This window comes from Engystomops pustulosus, chromosome 11, assembly GCF_040894005.1.
Source record: "Engystomops pustulosus chromosome 11, aEngPut4.maternal, whole genome shotgun sequence".
Classification (NCBI taxonomy): domain Eukaryota; kingdom Metazoa; phylum Chordata; class Amphibia; order Anura; family Leptodactylidae; genus Engystomops; species Engystomops pustulosus.
This window is the reverse complement of record NC_092421.1, coordinates 45,652,643-45,671,288: the sequence shown is the minus strand read 5'-3', so window position 1 is coordinate 45,671,288 and position 18,646 is coordinate 45,652,643. Positions and strand designations below refer to the sequence as shown.

General features: G+C 40.4%; 1 protein-coding gene across 12 annotated transcripts in view; it reads right to left on the bottom strand.

Annotated features, from left to right (window-relative positions):
* LOC140106485 (rap1 GTPase-GDP dissociation stimulator 1-A-like) overlaps positions 1–18,646 on the bottom strand; it is a 416,700-nt gene that overhangs the window by 96,342 nt on the left and 301,712 nt on the right. For 8 of the 12 annotated variants that reach the window (XM_072130944.1, XM_072130946.1, XM_072130943.1 and 5 more), the window contains 3 exons: positions 6,347–6,469; positions 5,063–5,188; positions 3,553–3,681 (listed from right to left, as the gene is read on the bottom strand). In XM_072130944.1, the coding sequence (XP_071987045.1) occupies positions 3,553–3,681; positions 5,063–5,188; positions 6,347–6,469 (378 nt within the window). Of the gene's footprint in view, positions 1–3,552; positions 3,682–5,062; positions 5,189–6,346; positions 6,470–14,827; positions 15,653–16,979; positions 18,502–18,646 lie in introns of those variants that run through there. The other 4 variants (XM_072130951.1, XM_072130953.1, XM_072130952.1 and 1 more) reach the window with 4 other exon arrangements.

The window sequence follows — 18,646 nt, the reverse complement described above, 5'->3', positions numbered from 1 at the left end:
TGCAGAGTATCCCCTTCCCGCCGCGGCCCTTTTTTGATTTTGCGTTTTCATTTTTCACTCCCCACATTCAAAAATCTGTAACTTTTTTATTTTTCCATGTATAGAGCTGTGTGATGGCTTACTTTCTGCGTAACAAATTACACTTCAAAATGGTGGTATTTAATATTTCATGCCGTGTACCGGGAAGCGGGAAAAAAAATCCAAATGCAGTGAAATTGGTAAAAAAACGCATTTGTGCCGTATTCTTGTGGGCTTGGATTTTACGGATTTCACTGTGCACCCCAAATGACATGTCTACTTTATTCTTTGGGTCGGTATGATTACGGGGATACCAAATATATATAGGTTTTATAATGTTTTCATACATTTAAAAAAATTAAAACCTCCTGTACAAAATTTTTTGGGGGGATTTTGCCATCTTCTGGGGCTAATAACATTTTCATACTTTGGTGTATGGAGCTGTGCGTGGTGTCGCTTTTTGCGGATTTTGATGATGTTTACAATAATATCATTTTTAGGACTGTTCGACCTTTTGATCACTTTTTAGATAATTAAAAAAAAAAATTTAAATGGCAAAAAAGTGCCATTTTCGACTTTGGGCGCGATTTTTTTTTTTATTATAATTTTTTTATTTTAACTATTTTTTTATTTTTATTTTTACTATTTTTCAGACTCCCTAGGGTACAACCCTAGGTTGTCTGATCGATCCTATCATATACTGCCATACTACAGTATGGCAGTATATGGGGATTTTACTACTCATACATTACCATGTGCTGACAGCACATGCTAATGAATGGGTTAACCCGAAGTAGCTTCGGGTCTTCGTGAGACCCGAAGTTACCATGGTGATGGATTGCCGCTCCCCGACGACGTCACGGGGAGCGACGATCCACGGAAAGATGGCGGCGCATGCATACCTTTGCCGGCGGCGATCAGCGGTAAAACACCTGCGATCGGTGCCGGCACCGATTGCGGGTGTTACCGGTAAGCCTTTGCTGCAATATGCAGCAAAGACTTACCGGCTATGGAGAGGGCTCGGCCCGCGAGCCCTCTCCATGTACCGGGACCTGACATGTGACATACTATTACGTCACATGTCGGTAAGGGGGTATTATCATGAACAAGGAATCAAATGATTGCTTGTTCATATCCCATGGTGCATCAAGTAAAAAATGTTAAAAAAAAAAATGTTTTTCAATAAAAAATAACTTTATAAATCACTAAAAATGCCCATAAGCCCCAAAACATATAAAGAGACATATAACGCTCAAAAAAGTCTAAATCATAACACAAACCCCACATATATAGTATCACCGCGTCCATAACAATCCATAGAATAAAACTAAATAACTATTAAACCCATATGATGAATGCCGTAAAAAAAACCGTTAAAAACCTGCGCAAAATTATGATTTTTACCTATTATATCCCACTAAAAATGCAATAAAAAGTGATCAACAAAACATATGTACTCCAGAATGATACTGTTGCAAAGAACAACATGTCCCACAAAAAACAAGCCATCAACCAGCTCTGTAGCCAAAAACGTAACAATGTTATGCCACTTGGAAGACCACGATGCAAAAATAATAGATTTTTCCCCACATTAGGATTTTATTTGGCAAAATTTGTAAAACATAAGAAAAAATATTCATGTCTGGTATCCCCGTAATCGTATCGACCCATAGAATAAAGATAACAGGATTATTAGGATTTACGGTGAACACGAAAAAAAAAGAAGTAAAAAATCCAGTACAGAATTGATGCTTTTCTACTCATTACCTCAAATATAGTTCCTAAATTTTCAACAATAGGTGATACCAACCCCAAAATGGTAACACTGGAAAAAGCATCTCATCGCGCAAAAAAAATGCCGTCACATGACCCAAATAACGGAAAAGCGAAAATTTTATAGCCTTCAAAAGGGGGCAACGAGAAAAATAAAATCCTGGCAGCTGCAGGGTGCTCCTTCCCTTCTGCGCCTCGCTGTGCCCCCATAACACAAGTAATGTCCACATGTCCACATTTTATGGTGGGTTTTCTCTATTTATCTTTTGGAAATGTGTCAATTTTAGGGCTAAATGAACGTATAACCGACAAAATTTGACCATTCTAAATTTCCCCGCCATTTTGATTCAATTGCTATGAAGATCTCAAGGGGTTAACAATCTTTGTAAATGCTGTTTATGATAGTTTGTGGGGTGCAGATTTGAAAATGGGTTGGTTATATAGGGTGGTTTTAATGCTAAATATGTAAAATTTAATTTCAAACAGTATTTTGTCAAAATAGTCAATTCTGAAAATACGGAAAATCGCTATTCGATTTGTAGGCCCCGTGACGTCAAAATAAATTATCCAAACATTTAAAAAATTATGAAAATGTAAAGTAGACAAATGGGAAATGTTATTTGGCAAGTTATTTAGGTCGTAAATCGATCTGCCTGAAAACGCGGTGATTTTGAATTTCGAAAATGGCAAATTATTCTAAAAATTCATAATTTTTTCCTTTTTTTGTAAATAAACGCAAAACTTATCAGCCAAAATTTACCACTAAAATGAAGTACAACAAGTGGGGAAAAAACAATCTCAGAATCACTTTGATAAGTAAAAGTGTTCAAAAGTTATAACCATATAAAGAGACGCAGGTCAGAATCCAAAAAATGGGAATGAGCCTTAAGCTGTAAAATGGCTGCGTCCTTAAGGGGTTAATTTTGTCCTCCTTTTGTTATGTTTACTTATTTGTTTTTGTTATGCTATTTCCATTTATGATGAATTTTGACATGCTTGATGTTTGCCTTTAAAAGAATTGTACAAATACATATTCACCCATAAATCCATGAGCATTAATATGGCAATTGCCACTGCATGCCACCTTTAATGGGGTCTAAAATGCCATGCATTATCTGCTTAGGATTCTGGTTAAGGAATATGCAAATACGTTTTTGATGGTGGTTAAAAAAAAGAAAAAAATATGGCTTAATTGCTACATAAAGCAGCTTGTTATACATCTAAAGTTGGGAGTCTATTCCTTTTGGAAGAGACTGAAAGATGTGGCCTTTATCCCATGTCATACCATATCACAAGGCTTCCTGAAAGTCAGATATTGATGTGTAGTAGCTTTCTTACGTAAGGTAACACTGGAAAATAGGTTTCCTTTTTTCCACCCTTGAAAAGTTATTTGAATATTTCTTATGCAGAGACCTTAGCAGAGCATACATAACCTTTAAGACTTTGTACAACACTTAATTTGCCTGAAAAAACAATCTCCATAAAAAAACGGTTTCCTACACTGTACTGAGAAGCAACAATAGCTCCAACATAGCACTGTCTAAAGTTTGGTATGTATTACTTTTTGAAGAGATATAATGATAATGCTATTATCCCATGTCATAATGCTTTTTAAAATATGGGAATTCATGTATTGGGTGCAATAAGGTAGCACTGGAGGAAAAGGGAGAAAGCCTATCCATTATGTTTCAACAACACCTGTGCACTAATTTAAAATTTCTGAAGCTGCTTAAACTTTACATGTTTAACAAGATTTCTAACCTAGATCCGCCAGATTGGACAAGGCCAAGAGACCCACACGCACCAACGTATCGTTATCTGGGTAATCAGTTAATATCCTGACCAAGGAAGGAATTACATTGTGTTCTACCAGTTGCTCTTGCAGCTCATCTAGAAACAAATAAGAAACATACATTAAGATAAATTACTACAAATGTCATTTTAAAGATTACGTTTTCCAGCAAATTCTGTAAGTAATGAGAAAACACATCCAAATACTTTATTAGATAAATTCTTTTGGTGCAGATCACCAAGGTATGGAGATAAAAGAATTTCTTTATTAATATACTAGAAATAGATTTTTTAAAAGTGCGCATCAAATTAAAATAAAAACGCCAAGCATAGGTTTTCACCTATTCAGGCTTCTTCCTCCAGTTCAAAGAAGAAGCCCAAAGAGGTAAAAACCTAGCTTGGGCAAGGTGCTCAGCGTTTTTATTATCTGATGCACGTTTTTAAACTCTTTGTTTTAGTAATAAATAAAGAAAATCTTTTATCTCTATACCTTGGTGATCTGCATGATACATTCATCACAATTAGGAGGGACCCACTACCGACTTCAAGCGAAGATGGTGTGTTGTCTGTGGTGGAGATGCGTTTTGGGAAGTGTGAATGTCTGATGGAACTTAAAGAACCTTCCATTTCTGGTCATTCTGGTCATTACTAACATATTAATGTACAGTAATACTAATCAATAATCTTCTTATGTGTAATGCAACATCCATAAGTCATTTATAGTAAAATCCACACTAAAATTGAGTTCTTCATGCCAATAAATATAACTGTATTTTTTTGAAGATAACTTCTCGAAGGAATCTGAACTCTAGTTTCATGATGCTGTTAGGGTTTGTCAAGGCAAGGGGTGAATAGAGTTGGCCACCTTACCTCTTATTTTTTGTAATGTGTGTGTAAGTGTTGGAGGGGCAGGCTATTAGGTAATTTACCAATATACATCTATTAAAAGTTCTGCACTGCCTTCATGATATGTATAGTGAAGCCCCTGTCTTTTACCTCATCAGGCAGACATTCCTGTCCATAAAATGGCCACAGATGGAGGGTCTTGTGATCTCTGTCTGTCCATGAACAATCGCCTTGCCAGGACCTTATGATAGTATTCATGAATATAAGATTAGGGCCCTGGCATGGCAATTGTACGATGGTCACATGACCATCCATCAGCAGCCATTTTAAGGTCAGAAATCATGAAGGCATCTCATTGGAACATGTGGTGAGGCCATTATATTGTACAGTAAAGGCACAAACTTAGAATATACAGAAGTATATATATATAAAGAAGTTTGTTGCATTTTTTTCTATTCATCCCAACTTATGAATAGGAGCTCACAGCAATGGTTTTCAAAATCATTTAAAAGCTTAGAGATTGCTGGTTACTTTGTACCATTTAATCATTAGTACTGGTACTGCCAATGAACAATCTGGACGATTGTAAAATAAAATTCCAGTCCAACAATTTTGAATGAATTAATTTACTTACTGTTTCCATAACAGATGCGACCAATGGCTCTGCCAGCGTGCAAGAGTAATTCCTGATCTGAACTCTGCAGCAGAGGTACCAAGGCCATGACCAAACCTGCATCTATGCAGGGCTTCCTGGTCTCTTCTGTATGGAGGAAATGTGCACAATAGTATAATATCCTTAAAAGAAACATTATACAACATACAAGAATATTACAGAAAACGTGTTATTATATATGTATATGATGTATATAGAAAAATACTATAAACTATGCAACTATTTTCAGAACACACTGTAACGTCTGTGCCAAAACTTCCCTCTATCTGCAGTTGCCAGAATAAGTGGTGTTAACTGTGTGTGAACTGTGGCTTGGATTTCCTGAGCCACACCCTGCTCCTTGCATTTCAGCCCTGGCCAGCAAGGGTTACTAGCCTGATCGACAGTTCCCCCAGTGTGCTGCTGTAGGCGTGTCCGGGATATATACTTGCCTTATATACCTGCCTACTCCCATCAGACCTTGCTGGTTATTTCAGTCTCCTGTGTTATCTAATGTTTTTGCTTGTTTCTTGGTATACTGTGTATCGACTTCTGCTTTGACTACTGACCATATTAATTTGCTTTACAATTCTGTACCTTTGCTGCCATCTTGGTTTTGACCTGGTTCGCTTGTCTGTCTGTATCTGTTGTTTGTCCCTCAGTGTTGTGTTTCTCCCAGTGTTATCCCGCTTTCCCTGTCTCAGACCTGTGTTAGTAGCCTGTTCACCAGTGTGAACACTGGACTATACCTGTATTCCGGTTATCTGTCCACTCTACCATCCAGCAGCTGCCAGACGAAGTAAGTCTTCCCTGTCATCTTGTAGGGTCACTCAGGGACCGTCAGTTAGGTTCCTGATAGTAGGTTCGCCTTGTCAGGACGGTTTATCTGCTATAGGTAAAGCCTTAGCCCGCAAGGACGTTGCAGGGGGAGTTTGCCAGCACTTACCTAGTCTGACAGCTAACGCCAAGCCTGGTTGTGGTTGCGCGGTTGCTAGACAGGTACTGATACACACAATGTAGGAGATGAGTGTTTGATGAACAGGAGCTCACAAGTCCTCTGCATTGTCCCATGTACGTGGAATTCTGATTTGACTTTTGTTACCTGTAACAGTAGTATCCTACAGCTTCACAGATGTGAATGTAACGCAGGTGAAGTAAGTCACTAAATTGTGGGCCCAGGTTCCAGTACTTGCTGCGGGTATGCTCTCTAGTGTTCCAGTGAGGCTCACAAGGTAAAATAATTGTTTACACAATTTTCCCCCTTACCATTCTTTGCCAGCTCAGCAAGAATATGTGCAACCTTCTCTGCACAATTGCCACTGGTTTTCAGTATCTTTCCCAGTGCTGGTAACACATCATGGTCTGTGAGCAACTTAGCTGATGTCTGCACTGTGGAGAAAGCACCAAAGCCAAAACAGTATATTGTTATATTTTTGTCCCTGCAATCAATTGCAAAATTCTGACAGTGAATTGTGTCAGATATTTGTAAAAAGCATGAAAATTAGGATTAGTCCTTAAAGGAAATCTGCCATCAAAGTCAAGCATGATAAACCATGGGCACTTAGATCCAGGCACAGTGACTGTGGTAATCTTCTTATATTTGTTATACATGGCCTCCTTCCTTCTAAAATATACTTTTAAAATTATGTTAATTATTGTCTGATGGGCTCTGGTGGGTGTTTCCAGATCCTCTCACTGATGTCTTTTTACTATCTGTTAAATGAGGGTAAGACAATCATCTACAGCGCTCAAACAGACGATAACGGCACTACCAGCAACCACTACGTGTAGATTCACAAATGTTTATCACATCCAAAAGAAAATTCAAGGCAGATGTTGTCATTTTCAGGTTATAGCGATGCTCAAGTCCTAGAATAGCACAATTCATATGCAGGGAAAACAAAGGTATACTTGAAAGGACGGCACTCACGGATATGCAAGGGAAGGGGTTGAGGGTATGATGCTCACAGAAAGGCAATGGCCGTTTTGCGGTGCTCGCACTTCTTCTGGACATCGTGCAAAGTGACTAAAACTCTGAGGGTTTTTTTTAAGCTAACAAGTAAGGTGCATTGCACCTGTGGATTCTAAATTGCGCCATATCATAGGTGAAACCGTATGTCACACACTGCTGAAGTGAACCAATCACATATCACATGCATAATAAAGGCTAAGACTCACCCTGGTCTGCAACTGCTCAACCAATCACTCGGTTACATGCCCTAGCAAGCTGGTCCAAACTACGGTATCCTCCCATCCGGAAGCCGGACGGCGGTCCCGCCTCCTAACGAGGTCTTCCACGTGGGGGGAATCACCTTACTCCGCCCCTAACGAGGTCTTCCACGTGGGGGGAATCACCTTACTCCGTCCCCTCCGACGCGCGGCCTAGTCGGAGGAAGCCTGAGGCCCGGACGGGAGCACAGCCTGGAGCGGTAAGAGTGGGCCAGAGGAACGGGGACACCCACGATCCGTACCAAGGATCGCGGATAGGGCCGTGACAGTCACTTTGCACAGAGGCTGGAAGAAACGGGAGCAGCGTGAAACCGTCTTTGCCTTTCTGTGAGCATCATACCCCCACTCCCTCCCTTGCTTGTCCTATTTTGGTGAGTATTGTTTTTTCCACAATAAAGAAGAAATGGTTTACAATAGGATACCGATGAGTGCGTCCTTTCAAGTATACCTCTGTTTTCCCTGAGACAATCATCTGCTCATTGTAACAGCCTGTTAATCTGCAGCAATTCGGGGCTCTGAAAGCACCCACCAGAGTCCCTCATGCATAAGCATAATAATAATAGCATAACTTTAAAAGTTTATTTTAGAAGGAAGGAAGCCATAGCTAACAAATTTAAGAAGATTACCTCAGTCACGGTGCCTGGATGTTTGAATAAGTATCCCTGGTTTATAATGCTTGATCTCCTATTAGTCATTGATTGAGTAGTTGCTTAGTTTGTGGGTTTGCTTATTCGATACTGTCATCAGAATCTTCAGGTTCATAGTTATCAGGTCTTTGGGCTATACATCCCATCCTGTTTCATCCACATCAATTTATTGCCATGTTTTCCAGGACTTCTCCAGATTTGAATCACAGCTTCTTTTTAACAGGTGTGACAAGTTTCACCACCTGAAAAATACCAATAATCAGGGGTGTACCTTGAGGGGGTGCAGAGGTTGCGATCGCACAAGGGCCCAAAAGGTTAAGGGGGCCCTTTTGGTGTCACTTTCCCATATGAGAAGACTATTACTATAACCCATACATTATAGTCGGGGGCCTGGCACAGACTTTGCACTGGGGCCCATCAGCCAAATGTAGACAAATGTGAATAATCAGCCCTACGAAGCTTTTACAATTCTATTCAAATTAGATATACACCAAAAATATGTTATCCAAGAACAAATCCAGCACTTTCACGGGAGAAGCAGATAAAATCAATGATTCTTTATTTCCATGCTTTAAAATCCATAATACAGCAAAGTGGAAACGGCACACATCAGACCTATGCGTTTCGTCATACTGACTTAGTCATGGTGTAGTGAAAACAGAGACGCACCTCAGCTATTTCAACCCTATGTTCCACACCTGTGAAATCAGGAAAAAAGTCATGTGATGCAAAATGTTAACAGGCACGCAGGATGTTGACTGCACGCAAACAAATGCTATAGAATGCCTGTTACTCTCTTTCACAGATAGTGGAAGATGTAATATACATGTGGTACTTTAAAAATAGTATATACAAGTAATTTATTTTAAAAAATATATAAGTGAACATGTGGAGCGCATACCTTTCAAGACACGTAATCCTTCCTTTTATCCCACTTCGTCTAGAAGTGTAGTAATGGATACATTCCAGGATTTAGTTGAGAAGGACCTCACTAAGCTTAAATGAAGTTGTAAAATTAATAAAAACAAATACAACCTAACTAGAGCAGAGTCCAAAGCACTTAAGGAATTGAAAGATAACAAAAATTTGATAGATCGCTCTGCGGACAAGGGGGGGGGGTACATTGTACTTTTAGATTCAACACTATACAAAAAATTAAATGAAAATATGTTGGAAGATCAGACCACATATAGGAAACTAACAGAGGACCCCACTGTAGGTTTTAAAAAAGGGTTAGAAAAACTATTACAAGAGGGATTAGCCCTGGGCACATTGAATGAAAAAACAGCTAAATATCTCATGGTAGAATACCCTGTCACTCCGGTTTTCCACTCTCTCCCCAAGGTTCATAAGGGGATTTTTCCCCCGCCGATGCGACCTATTGTAGCTGGCATCGGAGCCTTGGGGAGAGACTAGGAAACTGGTTGGACCATTATCTCCAGCCTTTAACGGTTGTGTCTCCTCTATAATTGAAGGATACACAGCATGTCCAAATATTCCTTTGGGACAACTCATCCGCACCAAATGAAATTACTCAGAGGAGTCAGCTTTCGTGTTGGAGGCAGAAAAAACATGCAATAGGCTAAGGGAAAGACAGTATTCTCATGCTAGTCCGAACAATGCCAATAGCAGAGTTAAGAAAATTGCCAGAGAGACTTTGTTAAAATCTGATAAACCTAGCCGCTTTTGATGATCCAAAGCCACCAGTTATATTTGTTACAACATATAGCAAACAATTTAAGAAGATAAAAAATATAATTAAAAAATACATACCTATACTGGAACAGGATGAGGGGGTTGCCAAGAGTTTAGAAGGAGGAATAAAATTTAGTACAAGACGAGCCCCCACTAATGGCAACCAGGTCAGCCTAAGCCTGTTTAAAAGTCACACACAACAAGGGGACTATTCATGGTTAAAATTTCCAGGGAACCACAAGTGTGGACACAAAGTCTGTAAAACATGGAATTTTTTGAAGACTGAGGATTCTATAACAAGCTATGTAAATGGTAACAAACATAAGGTGGGTTCATATATAAATTGTCATGTATGTTATAGCTTGTGAACTTTGTAAACTATGTGGGATGTACTACATGTCCCCTCAAAATTCGGATTAGACGTCATTTGTCAGATATTTCCAATACATCGGAGAACATATCAGCTGCCTCCAAACATTTTCGGGAATTCCATAATAGGGATACAGCTTCTTTCTCGTGGAAAGGTATTGAAAAAGTGCATCGCCCCATGAGAGGAGGGGGCCATAGAAGGAAATTATTGAATAGGGAGGCTTTTTGGATCTTTGTATTAGAAAGTAGACAACCCTTAGGTATGAATCTAAGGAAAGACCTTATATTATGGTACACGTAAGACAAAAACAAGCCCCCCCTCCTTTTTCTTTAACAGGCATCACATACAAATTGAGTTCAGAGTTGGATAACAATCTAATGTAAGGGACATTGACTGAAAAAAAAAAAAAAAAGTAAATGTGGGATCATAGGGTTCACTTGAATGTATTGTATTATAATACTGGAAACAATGATAAACAAAAATTATATTAGTGGGTATGTTATTTTGTCCATAATATATGATGTATTTAAATGTGAATAATGTTTGGATGATGTATTTCAACATTAGACAATAGACGTATGGGAGGTATAACTTTATTTACATAAACAATAGCCGAATAAGAATATTGTCTACAGATTTGTTTACATATGTTTATGAGTTTGTTTACAAGTTTGTTTGCGGATTGTTTCCGAATTTGTTTACAAATTTGTTTACAAATAAGAATATTCACGATACCACCATAGTATACTCCTAAGAGGATGGAATATAATTGATCATTGGATTGATTTATATACAAATAACCCTGCAGTCTAACACAATAGTATATTCTGCTAAGCTTCAGGTTCAAGTTTACCCTTATAGTGCTCTGAGCATTTTTGGTATGCACTCCACATGTATGTTCACTTATATATTTTTTTAAATAAATTACTTGTTTATACTATTTTTAAAGAACCAAATGTATATTACATCTTCCACTATCTGTGAAACAGAGTAACAGGCATTCTATAGCATTTGTTTGCGTGCAGTCAACATCCTGCGTGCCTGTTAACATTTTGCATCACATGACTTTTTTCCTGATTTCACAGGTGTGGAACATAGGGTTGAAATAGGTGAGGTGTGTCTCTGTTTTCACTAGAGAAACGCGTAGGTCTGATGTGTGCCGTTTCCACTTTGCTGCATTATGGATTTTAAAGCATGGAAATAAAGAATCATTGATTTTATCTGCTTATCCCGTGAAAGTGTTGGATGCTATACTTGCTGCTCCGTGGAAGGCTTACGCGGTAGTCCGTACACCGGGAGGATTGCTGACTCGAAGTATACCTCGAGGGTGAGCTGGCGTTTTGTCAATTTTTTGTTTGCTTATCTTAAAAATATATTATCGGTAGAAATCTGTTTGAGGCTGTCTCCCAGAATCTTTGGTTCTTTGAGTACTGGAGTTGAGGACACTGAGATTTGTGGGATTTTGGACAAGGACAGTTTGGGGCAGATTCCCACAGCCACCTCCTTCTTTTTATCACACAGCTATCACCTATGTCCCCCTCCCCATACATAGTTAGCACCCGTAGGTGCCGCTCTTCCTACTCACACAGCCTCCATCCCTGTTTCGCTTTCTCTTCCTCACACTGCCAGCATCCCAAGGTTCCCCTCCTCCTCACACTATGAGGATCTCCAGATACCCCTTCTCCTCACACCACCAACATCTCTAGATTCCTCTTCTCACACAGCTAGCACTCCAAATATGTAGGTCACAGTGTGGCTCACAGCAACAGCTTCAAGGACCTGTGATGACATCATCATAGGTCCTGCAGCCCCATAAGAAAATAACATCTACATATAGAGGTAAGACTTTTAATAATATCACGTCTTGGAAACTTTTATATTTTTGCAGATATGGTACATTTCTCTTTTTAAGATTATTTAAACATTTCTTCTAAGTCATTCTGGTAAAATGTTTTAAACTGTTCTGATTTTCTATAATTGCCAAAGAATTACATTCATTTTACTTCATGCATCAAAAAGAAGAATTTTGTGAGACATTAGGGGAAAATACTTAAAATACTGAAAAGTGTAGCAAAAACTAAGTGGGACATTTTAAAATTCCATCCGTCACCATCTGTCTTTGAGACAGCCTTGTTGCCATACCAACAGAATGAATCATATGAATATGGAGATCGTTTTCTAAGGCCTGTTTTTGGAGGACTGACAGGTAAAATCAGCCAACCAATGCACAAATTAGGTAAATCACATTCTGCAATTACCTCTACATGGTTATCTTGTATAATGACTGACTTTTTAAAGTCATTAGAAGAAACTGAATTTACCTGAATGTCGGTAACCGTATCATATTCTCTGCTACATGAGGCGTGAGGTAAATGGCTGCAAAAACCACACTTTCTTCCATTTTACCATTTGTGAGCAGAATTTTAAAATAAAAAGTGACTAGTTAATCAATCATTAATGGAAATCAACCATGATGATAAACCAGGGAGACTTACTCATACATCCAGGCACCGTATGGCCTCCTTTCTTCTAAATACTATTTTCAAAATTATGCTAATGAGTCTGAAGGAACGCAAGAGGCCATGGATAGAAGATTACTAAAGTCATGGTGTCTGGATCTATGAGTAACTGCCCCGGGTTTATCATGCTTAAATTTGTTGGTAGATTTCCTTTAATTAAACAAGCCCTCATGCATCTACCATCAAGGGAATATACACTCACCGGCCACTTTATTAGGTACAACATGCTAGTAATGGGTTGGACCCCCTTTTGCCTTCAGAACTGCCTCAATTCTTCGTGGCATAGATTCAACAAGGTGCTGGAAGCATTCCTCAGAGATTTTGGTCCATATTGACATGATGGCATCACACAGTTGCCACAGATTTGTGGGCTGCACATCCATGATGCGAATCTCCCATTCCACCACATCCCAAAGATGCTCTATTGGATTGAGATCTGGTGACTGTGGAGGCCATTTGAGTACAGTGAACTCATTGTCATGTTCAAGAAACCAGTCTGAGATGATTCCAGCTTTATGACATGGCGCATTATCCTGCTGAAAGTAGCCATCAGATGTTGGGTACATTGTGGTCTTAAAGGGATGGACATGGTCAGCAACAATACTCAGTTAGGCTGTGGCGTTGCACCAAGGGGCCCAAAGAGTGCCAAGAAAATATTCCCCACACCATGACACCACCACCACCAGCCTGAACCGTTGATACAAGGCAGGATGGATCCATGCTTTCATGTTGTTGACGCCAAATTCTGACCCTACCATCCGAATGTCGCAGCAGAAATCGAGACTCATCAGACCAGGCAACGTTTTTCCAATCTTCTACTGTCCAATTTCGATGAGCTTAAGCAAATTGTAGCCTCAGTTTCCTGTTCTTAGCTGAAAGGAGTGGCACCCGGTGTGGTCTTCTGCTGCTGTAGCCTATCTGCCTCAAAGTTCGACGTACTGTGTGTTCAGAGATGCTCTTCTGCCTACCTTGGTTGTAACGGGTGGCGATTTGAGTCACTGTTGCCTTTCTATCAGCTCGAACCAGTCTGCCCATTCTCCTCTGACCTCTGGCATCAACAAGGCATTTCCACCCACAGAACTGCCGCTCCTTGGATGTTTTTTCTTTTTCGGACCATTCTCTGTAAACCCTAGAGATGGTTGTGCATGAAAATCCCAGTAGATCAGCAGTTTCTGAAATACTCAGACCAGCCCTTCTGGCACCAACAACCATGCCACATTCAAAGGCACTAAAATCACCTTTCTTCCCCATACTGATGCTCGGTTTGAACTGCAGGAGATTGTCTTGACCATGTCTACATGCCTAAATGCACTGAGTTGCCGCCATGTGATTGGCTGATTAGAAATTAAGTGTTAACGAGCAGTTGGACAGGTGCACCTAATAAAGTGGCTGGTGAGTGTAAGTTAGACACAAAATTGGAATACCCTTAAAAATTCTCCTAATAAATTCTTAGGAAGCTCTAACAACAGAAAAATAGTAATACAAATTAGGGGAACATGTTATCCATGGCCGCATTCCTTCTAAAATGAACTTTTAAATTTATGCTAATTAGCCAACAGTGCTCTGGGGGTGCATTAACAATGACCCCCTATGCTGTAGTTTCAAAGGCTGTTAAACTGTCTCCCCTCCCCCTGCTCCTTCAGCACTTCACCCCTTCCTCTCCCTTTTCCGGGAAGCACAAATCCACATATAGTTGTGAAATTGGCAAAAAAAAAACTATAAACTTGTGAATGCAATGATGAACACCTAAAACAATTTGTGGTCTTAAAGACCCGAATCTATCTCTATCAGTCCTGGTGTATAAAATTTTGGTTGCCCCGGGTTCCCACCTTAAATCTTCTCCCGTCTAGAGTAGGTCAAGGCAGATTCTTCTCATGAAAATCTCCTTTCTGCTTGCTGAAGTCTCTCTCTGCACTTCAGCCCCCCCCCTCCCGCTGCATTCCAAGACAAGCTCAGACACACACACACTTCATGCCAGCAAGCATGAGGAGACTAAATCTACAAGCTACAGGCAAGATAAAATCTTTATAACAGGGGACTGTGTGTTTTATAGCTTTGATGTAGCAGAGCTGAAGTATGTTATTGTGTGTTATATGCATCTCATGGATCTCATCATCTCTCTTTCTATGTGTCAGATACTAGTGAACAGGGGTGTTGCTGGGGTGGTAAAAGATTCGGGGCACGGGCCCCAATGCATTTGTATTAAATTGACAGTAGTAACCATTTTTATACTCTCTAAAATGAGTTTCCTGCCAAAACCAATTGAAAATTCAGGAGAAATCTCTACCTATTCCACCCATCGCCTGCAGGTGATGTGTCCTCGGATTGTATTTGCTCTCTATCTTCTCTATTAGCCCCAGCATCACCATGTCTCCTCTTCAGCCACGTGTCCTCCCTGTGAAGTTTACCACACAGACATCTTATGTTCTTCATTGTTCCTATATCTTGTTCCCCTATCACGGTTATCCTACTGCTACCCCTAACACCATCACTCTAAATACTGTAAAAAAACTACACAGAATCCTCAATTTATAAGCCTAAAATTGTGGCAATGTACAATATATTGTCCTGATTTAGCCCCACAACCCCAAATCACCTTTTAAGAATAACCCATATATATATATATTATACACACTACTTTTTCTAGTTTACACATACTACACTATCCCCATTGTGGGCCCCACAACTACTGACCCTCCACAATACATTTGCCCCATACTTTACATTACCCCCTCATTGTGCCACCCACCTAATAATGTTCCCTAAACATGGCCTAACATGTAATAATGCACTTAATACATGTCGCCTCTGCTAATGCCCCTGCAAAGTGACCCGCTCGCGCCCACTGAATAATTCTCCCACATGAAATAAGCCTCACCAATAAGTCCCCACAGACCCCATAAAGTAATGTCCCCAACAATCCTCCAGTAATGTCCCCAACAATCCTCCAGTATATAATGTTATATATATATATAATGGGCAATTAACAATCCAGAAAGAAATTGATGTTCCCCAAAGCCACCCAGAAATTCATGTTCTCTGCTGCCCCCACGACAGTGGATGTCCCTCTTGTCTCTCACAGTTATTGTTGCGCTCCCATCCCCACCCAGTAATTGGTGTCCCCCAAAGCCCCCCAGCAATTGATGTTCCCCTTCAAAAAGAGAAACCCCCAAAAAACCCCAAAAATGTTGTCCCCACCCCTAGCAATGCATGTGTCCCATAGACACCCAGCAATTGATGTCTCCAACAAATCCCCCCAGAAATGAATGTTTCCATTAGCTCCCTATCAATGTATATCATATACCAATGATGGCGAACCTTTTAGTGACCGAGCGCCCAAAAAACAACCCAAACCCCCCCCCCTTATTTATTGTGAGGTGCCAATCAAAAGTTAAAGCAGTTAAAGCAGTAACTTATTGGTCCCTGTTCTTCAACAAATTTCAATCATATTGGCCTCCTGAGGACATCGACACAGAAAAAATATGGAAAATTTGCATCATTTTAGCTTCTTTCCAGTGTCCCTCTGTACACAGAGAATTGTGGGGCCAGCAGGAGGTCCACCAAAGATAATTCGGCCCTGTCTAATTCTCCCTCTTCCTGCAGTCCCAAGTAGCTAAGTAAGTAAAATATGACTGAAAGCAGCATATTTTAAGTTGCGTGGAACTGCAGGAAGATTCTTTGAGTCCTGTGTGGTGGGCTCTGAGTGCCGCCTCTGGCATCCATGCCATAGGTTCGCCACCACTGTCATATACAGTTCCCCCAGAAATTAATATTCCACCCCAGCCACCCCAGAGCAATGGATGTCGTCTACTCTCCCCCCCAGAAATTAATTTTCCACCTCAACCACCACCCTTGAGGAACAGATGGTCCCCCCAGCCCCTCTCAGCATTTGATGTTGGCCTCAGCCCCATCCCCAGCAATTGATGTGCCCCCTCTCAGCAACTGATGTGTCCCATAACCCCCAGTGCCCAATGTCCTGCAAATATGTTTTGGATGCCATGTTTTTGGAATAAAGGCTTCTTAATTTTTCTCCATCTGAGCCGGACCTCCATTCTTTTGGCTTATACCACACCAAACAGCAAGGTGTTACCATGCCCTGGAGATAATGAAGCCCACAACTTTGAGATGGATACCATCCATACCTGGATGGAAGCTGAATACCTGTGTTTGCTATGAGATAAACCCTGTCCCCTGATAATCTAAGCACATTGTCAGCACACAGCGTCTCATAGCACAAAGGAATCATGAAGTATCTGTTAAGAGGGACATCAATACAACTGAGTAAAATTGTAAAATAAGGTGGTTAAAATGACCTTTTTGTGTAAACATCACTAAGGAATTAAAATGTGAGAATTTTCTTTCATGGTCAAACCCCTTGTGATTGAGATATGGGTAAATACGCCTTAATTGCACATTTCCTGTTCAGATGGCACACTTACAGGTTTCATGACAGTGGCCCATCTTCTGGACCAGGGCACCTAGCAACACAGTTTCATATTAGAGATTGGATATTCCCTTCAATGTGACATGATATTTCTAGGTGCCACAGATCAGAAGATATAGCCGTTTGGAATGCACTTCCTTCCATCGAGAACGAGCTGCAGGGAGACGGAGCTGACAGCTTGAAGAAGTAAATGCACCCTCAGCATCTGTAGTCCAACTTGGGAAAGGCGAACGTTTCATGCTACTTATTTTATTGGGAAAAATGACAAATCATATTTTTCACACAGTCATTTGTCAATTATATTCTGTTTTTTAACAATTAATTCATAAAACTATCATATCAAGTTAAAGTCTCACATGTGATGAAAAAAAATAATAGTAAAGATTGTTATGATATGTAAAGCGGTTCCTAAGATATCATCACTTAAAGAAGAGCAGAACAGAACTGCAAAGAAATATGCATAGACTAAACTTCACATGTACTCCCCTGGAGCAACCATGGCTATAAGACTCCACATACCTACACGGTGGCCGCGATCGGATTGTGGCGCATTGGCGCTGGCATGCAAATCGGGGGCGTGGCCGAGCGAAAACCCGACGGATTCAGAAAAAGCGCCGCATTAAAAAAAAAAAAAAAAAGAGTGTGCCGGAGCTTGCACTTACCTTCACTAGGAACAGGCCGGTGCACTTGAGTGCGTTCCGATGCTCTTCAGTGCACCAACGCCACCTGGTGAACGTCGGAACGTCGGATTCATTAACTGCCTTAATGAATCCCGGCCGGACCCTAATCCACCGCAAAGAACGCGCCACTGGATCACGAATGGACAGAGTAAGTAAATCTGACCCACAGTATATACACATAATAGATAAAGCTTATTTACATCACATATATGTTATATACATATTGGGGAAGATTTACTTACCCGGTCCCATCGCGATCCCGTGGTGTGTTGTCCGACAAGGATTCGGGTTCGGCACAATTCACTAAGATCGTGCGTCCGAGTTCCTGCATCGGTCAATTCTACGCTGAGCTGTGTACGCGGAGTTCACCTGGTTCTTCTTGGTGTATGTGAGTGCTTGATCTTGCGACACATTTCCTTTTTTAAATTCTGTGGTTTGTCTGAATCTGACGGCCACGTCCCCCCATTTCTGTCGCATGCAAGCCGGCGCCGATGCACCACAATCCAATCGCGTGTGCCAAAAACCTGAGGCAATTCAGGGCAAAAGATAGATATTCGGGAAACCCGACGAAAGTGCGACGTTCGGACCCTTAGTAAATGAGCCCCATTATGTTGTACAATGTATATGTATATAATGCTGTACATAATGGTGTCCATTCTTTTGTCAGGTTGGACGATGGGGCCCACTGACACTGTGGGCCCAATAGCAGATGCTATGGCTGCTACCACTGTAGTTACGCCTCTGGTACTCGGACATAAAGGTCATGCATGTAGCATAGTATGAATAAAGTCTTAGTGTAGCTACCAGGCAATGAACCAAAGACCTTATGGTGCTAACCTGTGAAGATAAAACACAAAGATTACTGAGTAAAAATGCAAATATCGAGCAAAGTTATTGTGAAAATAACTCATTTTCAAATCTCATGAACTTTAAAATTATCTTTTTTTTAATGGAGGATTTATTCAGGATGTATTGCCCATGA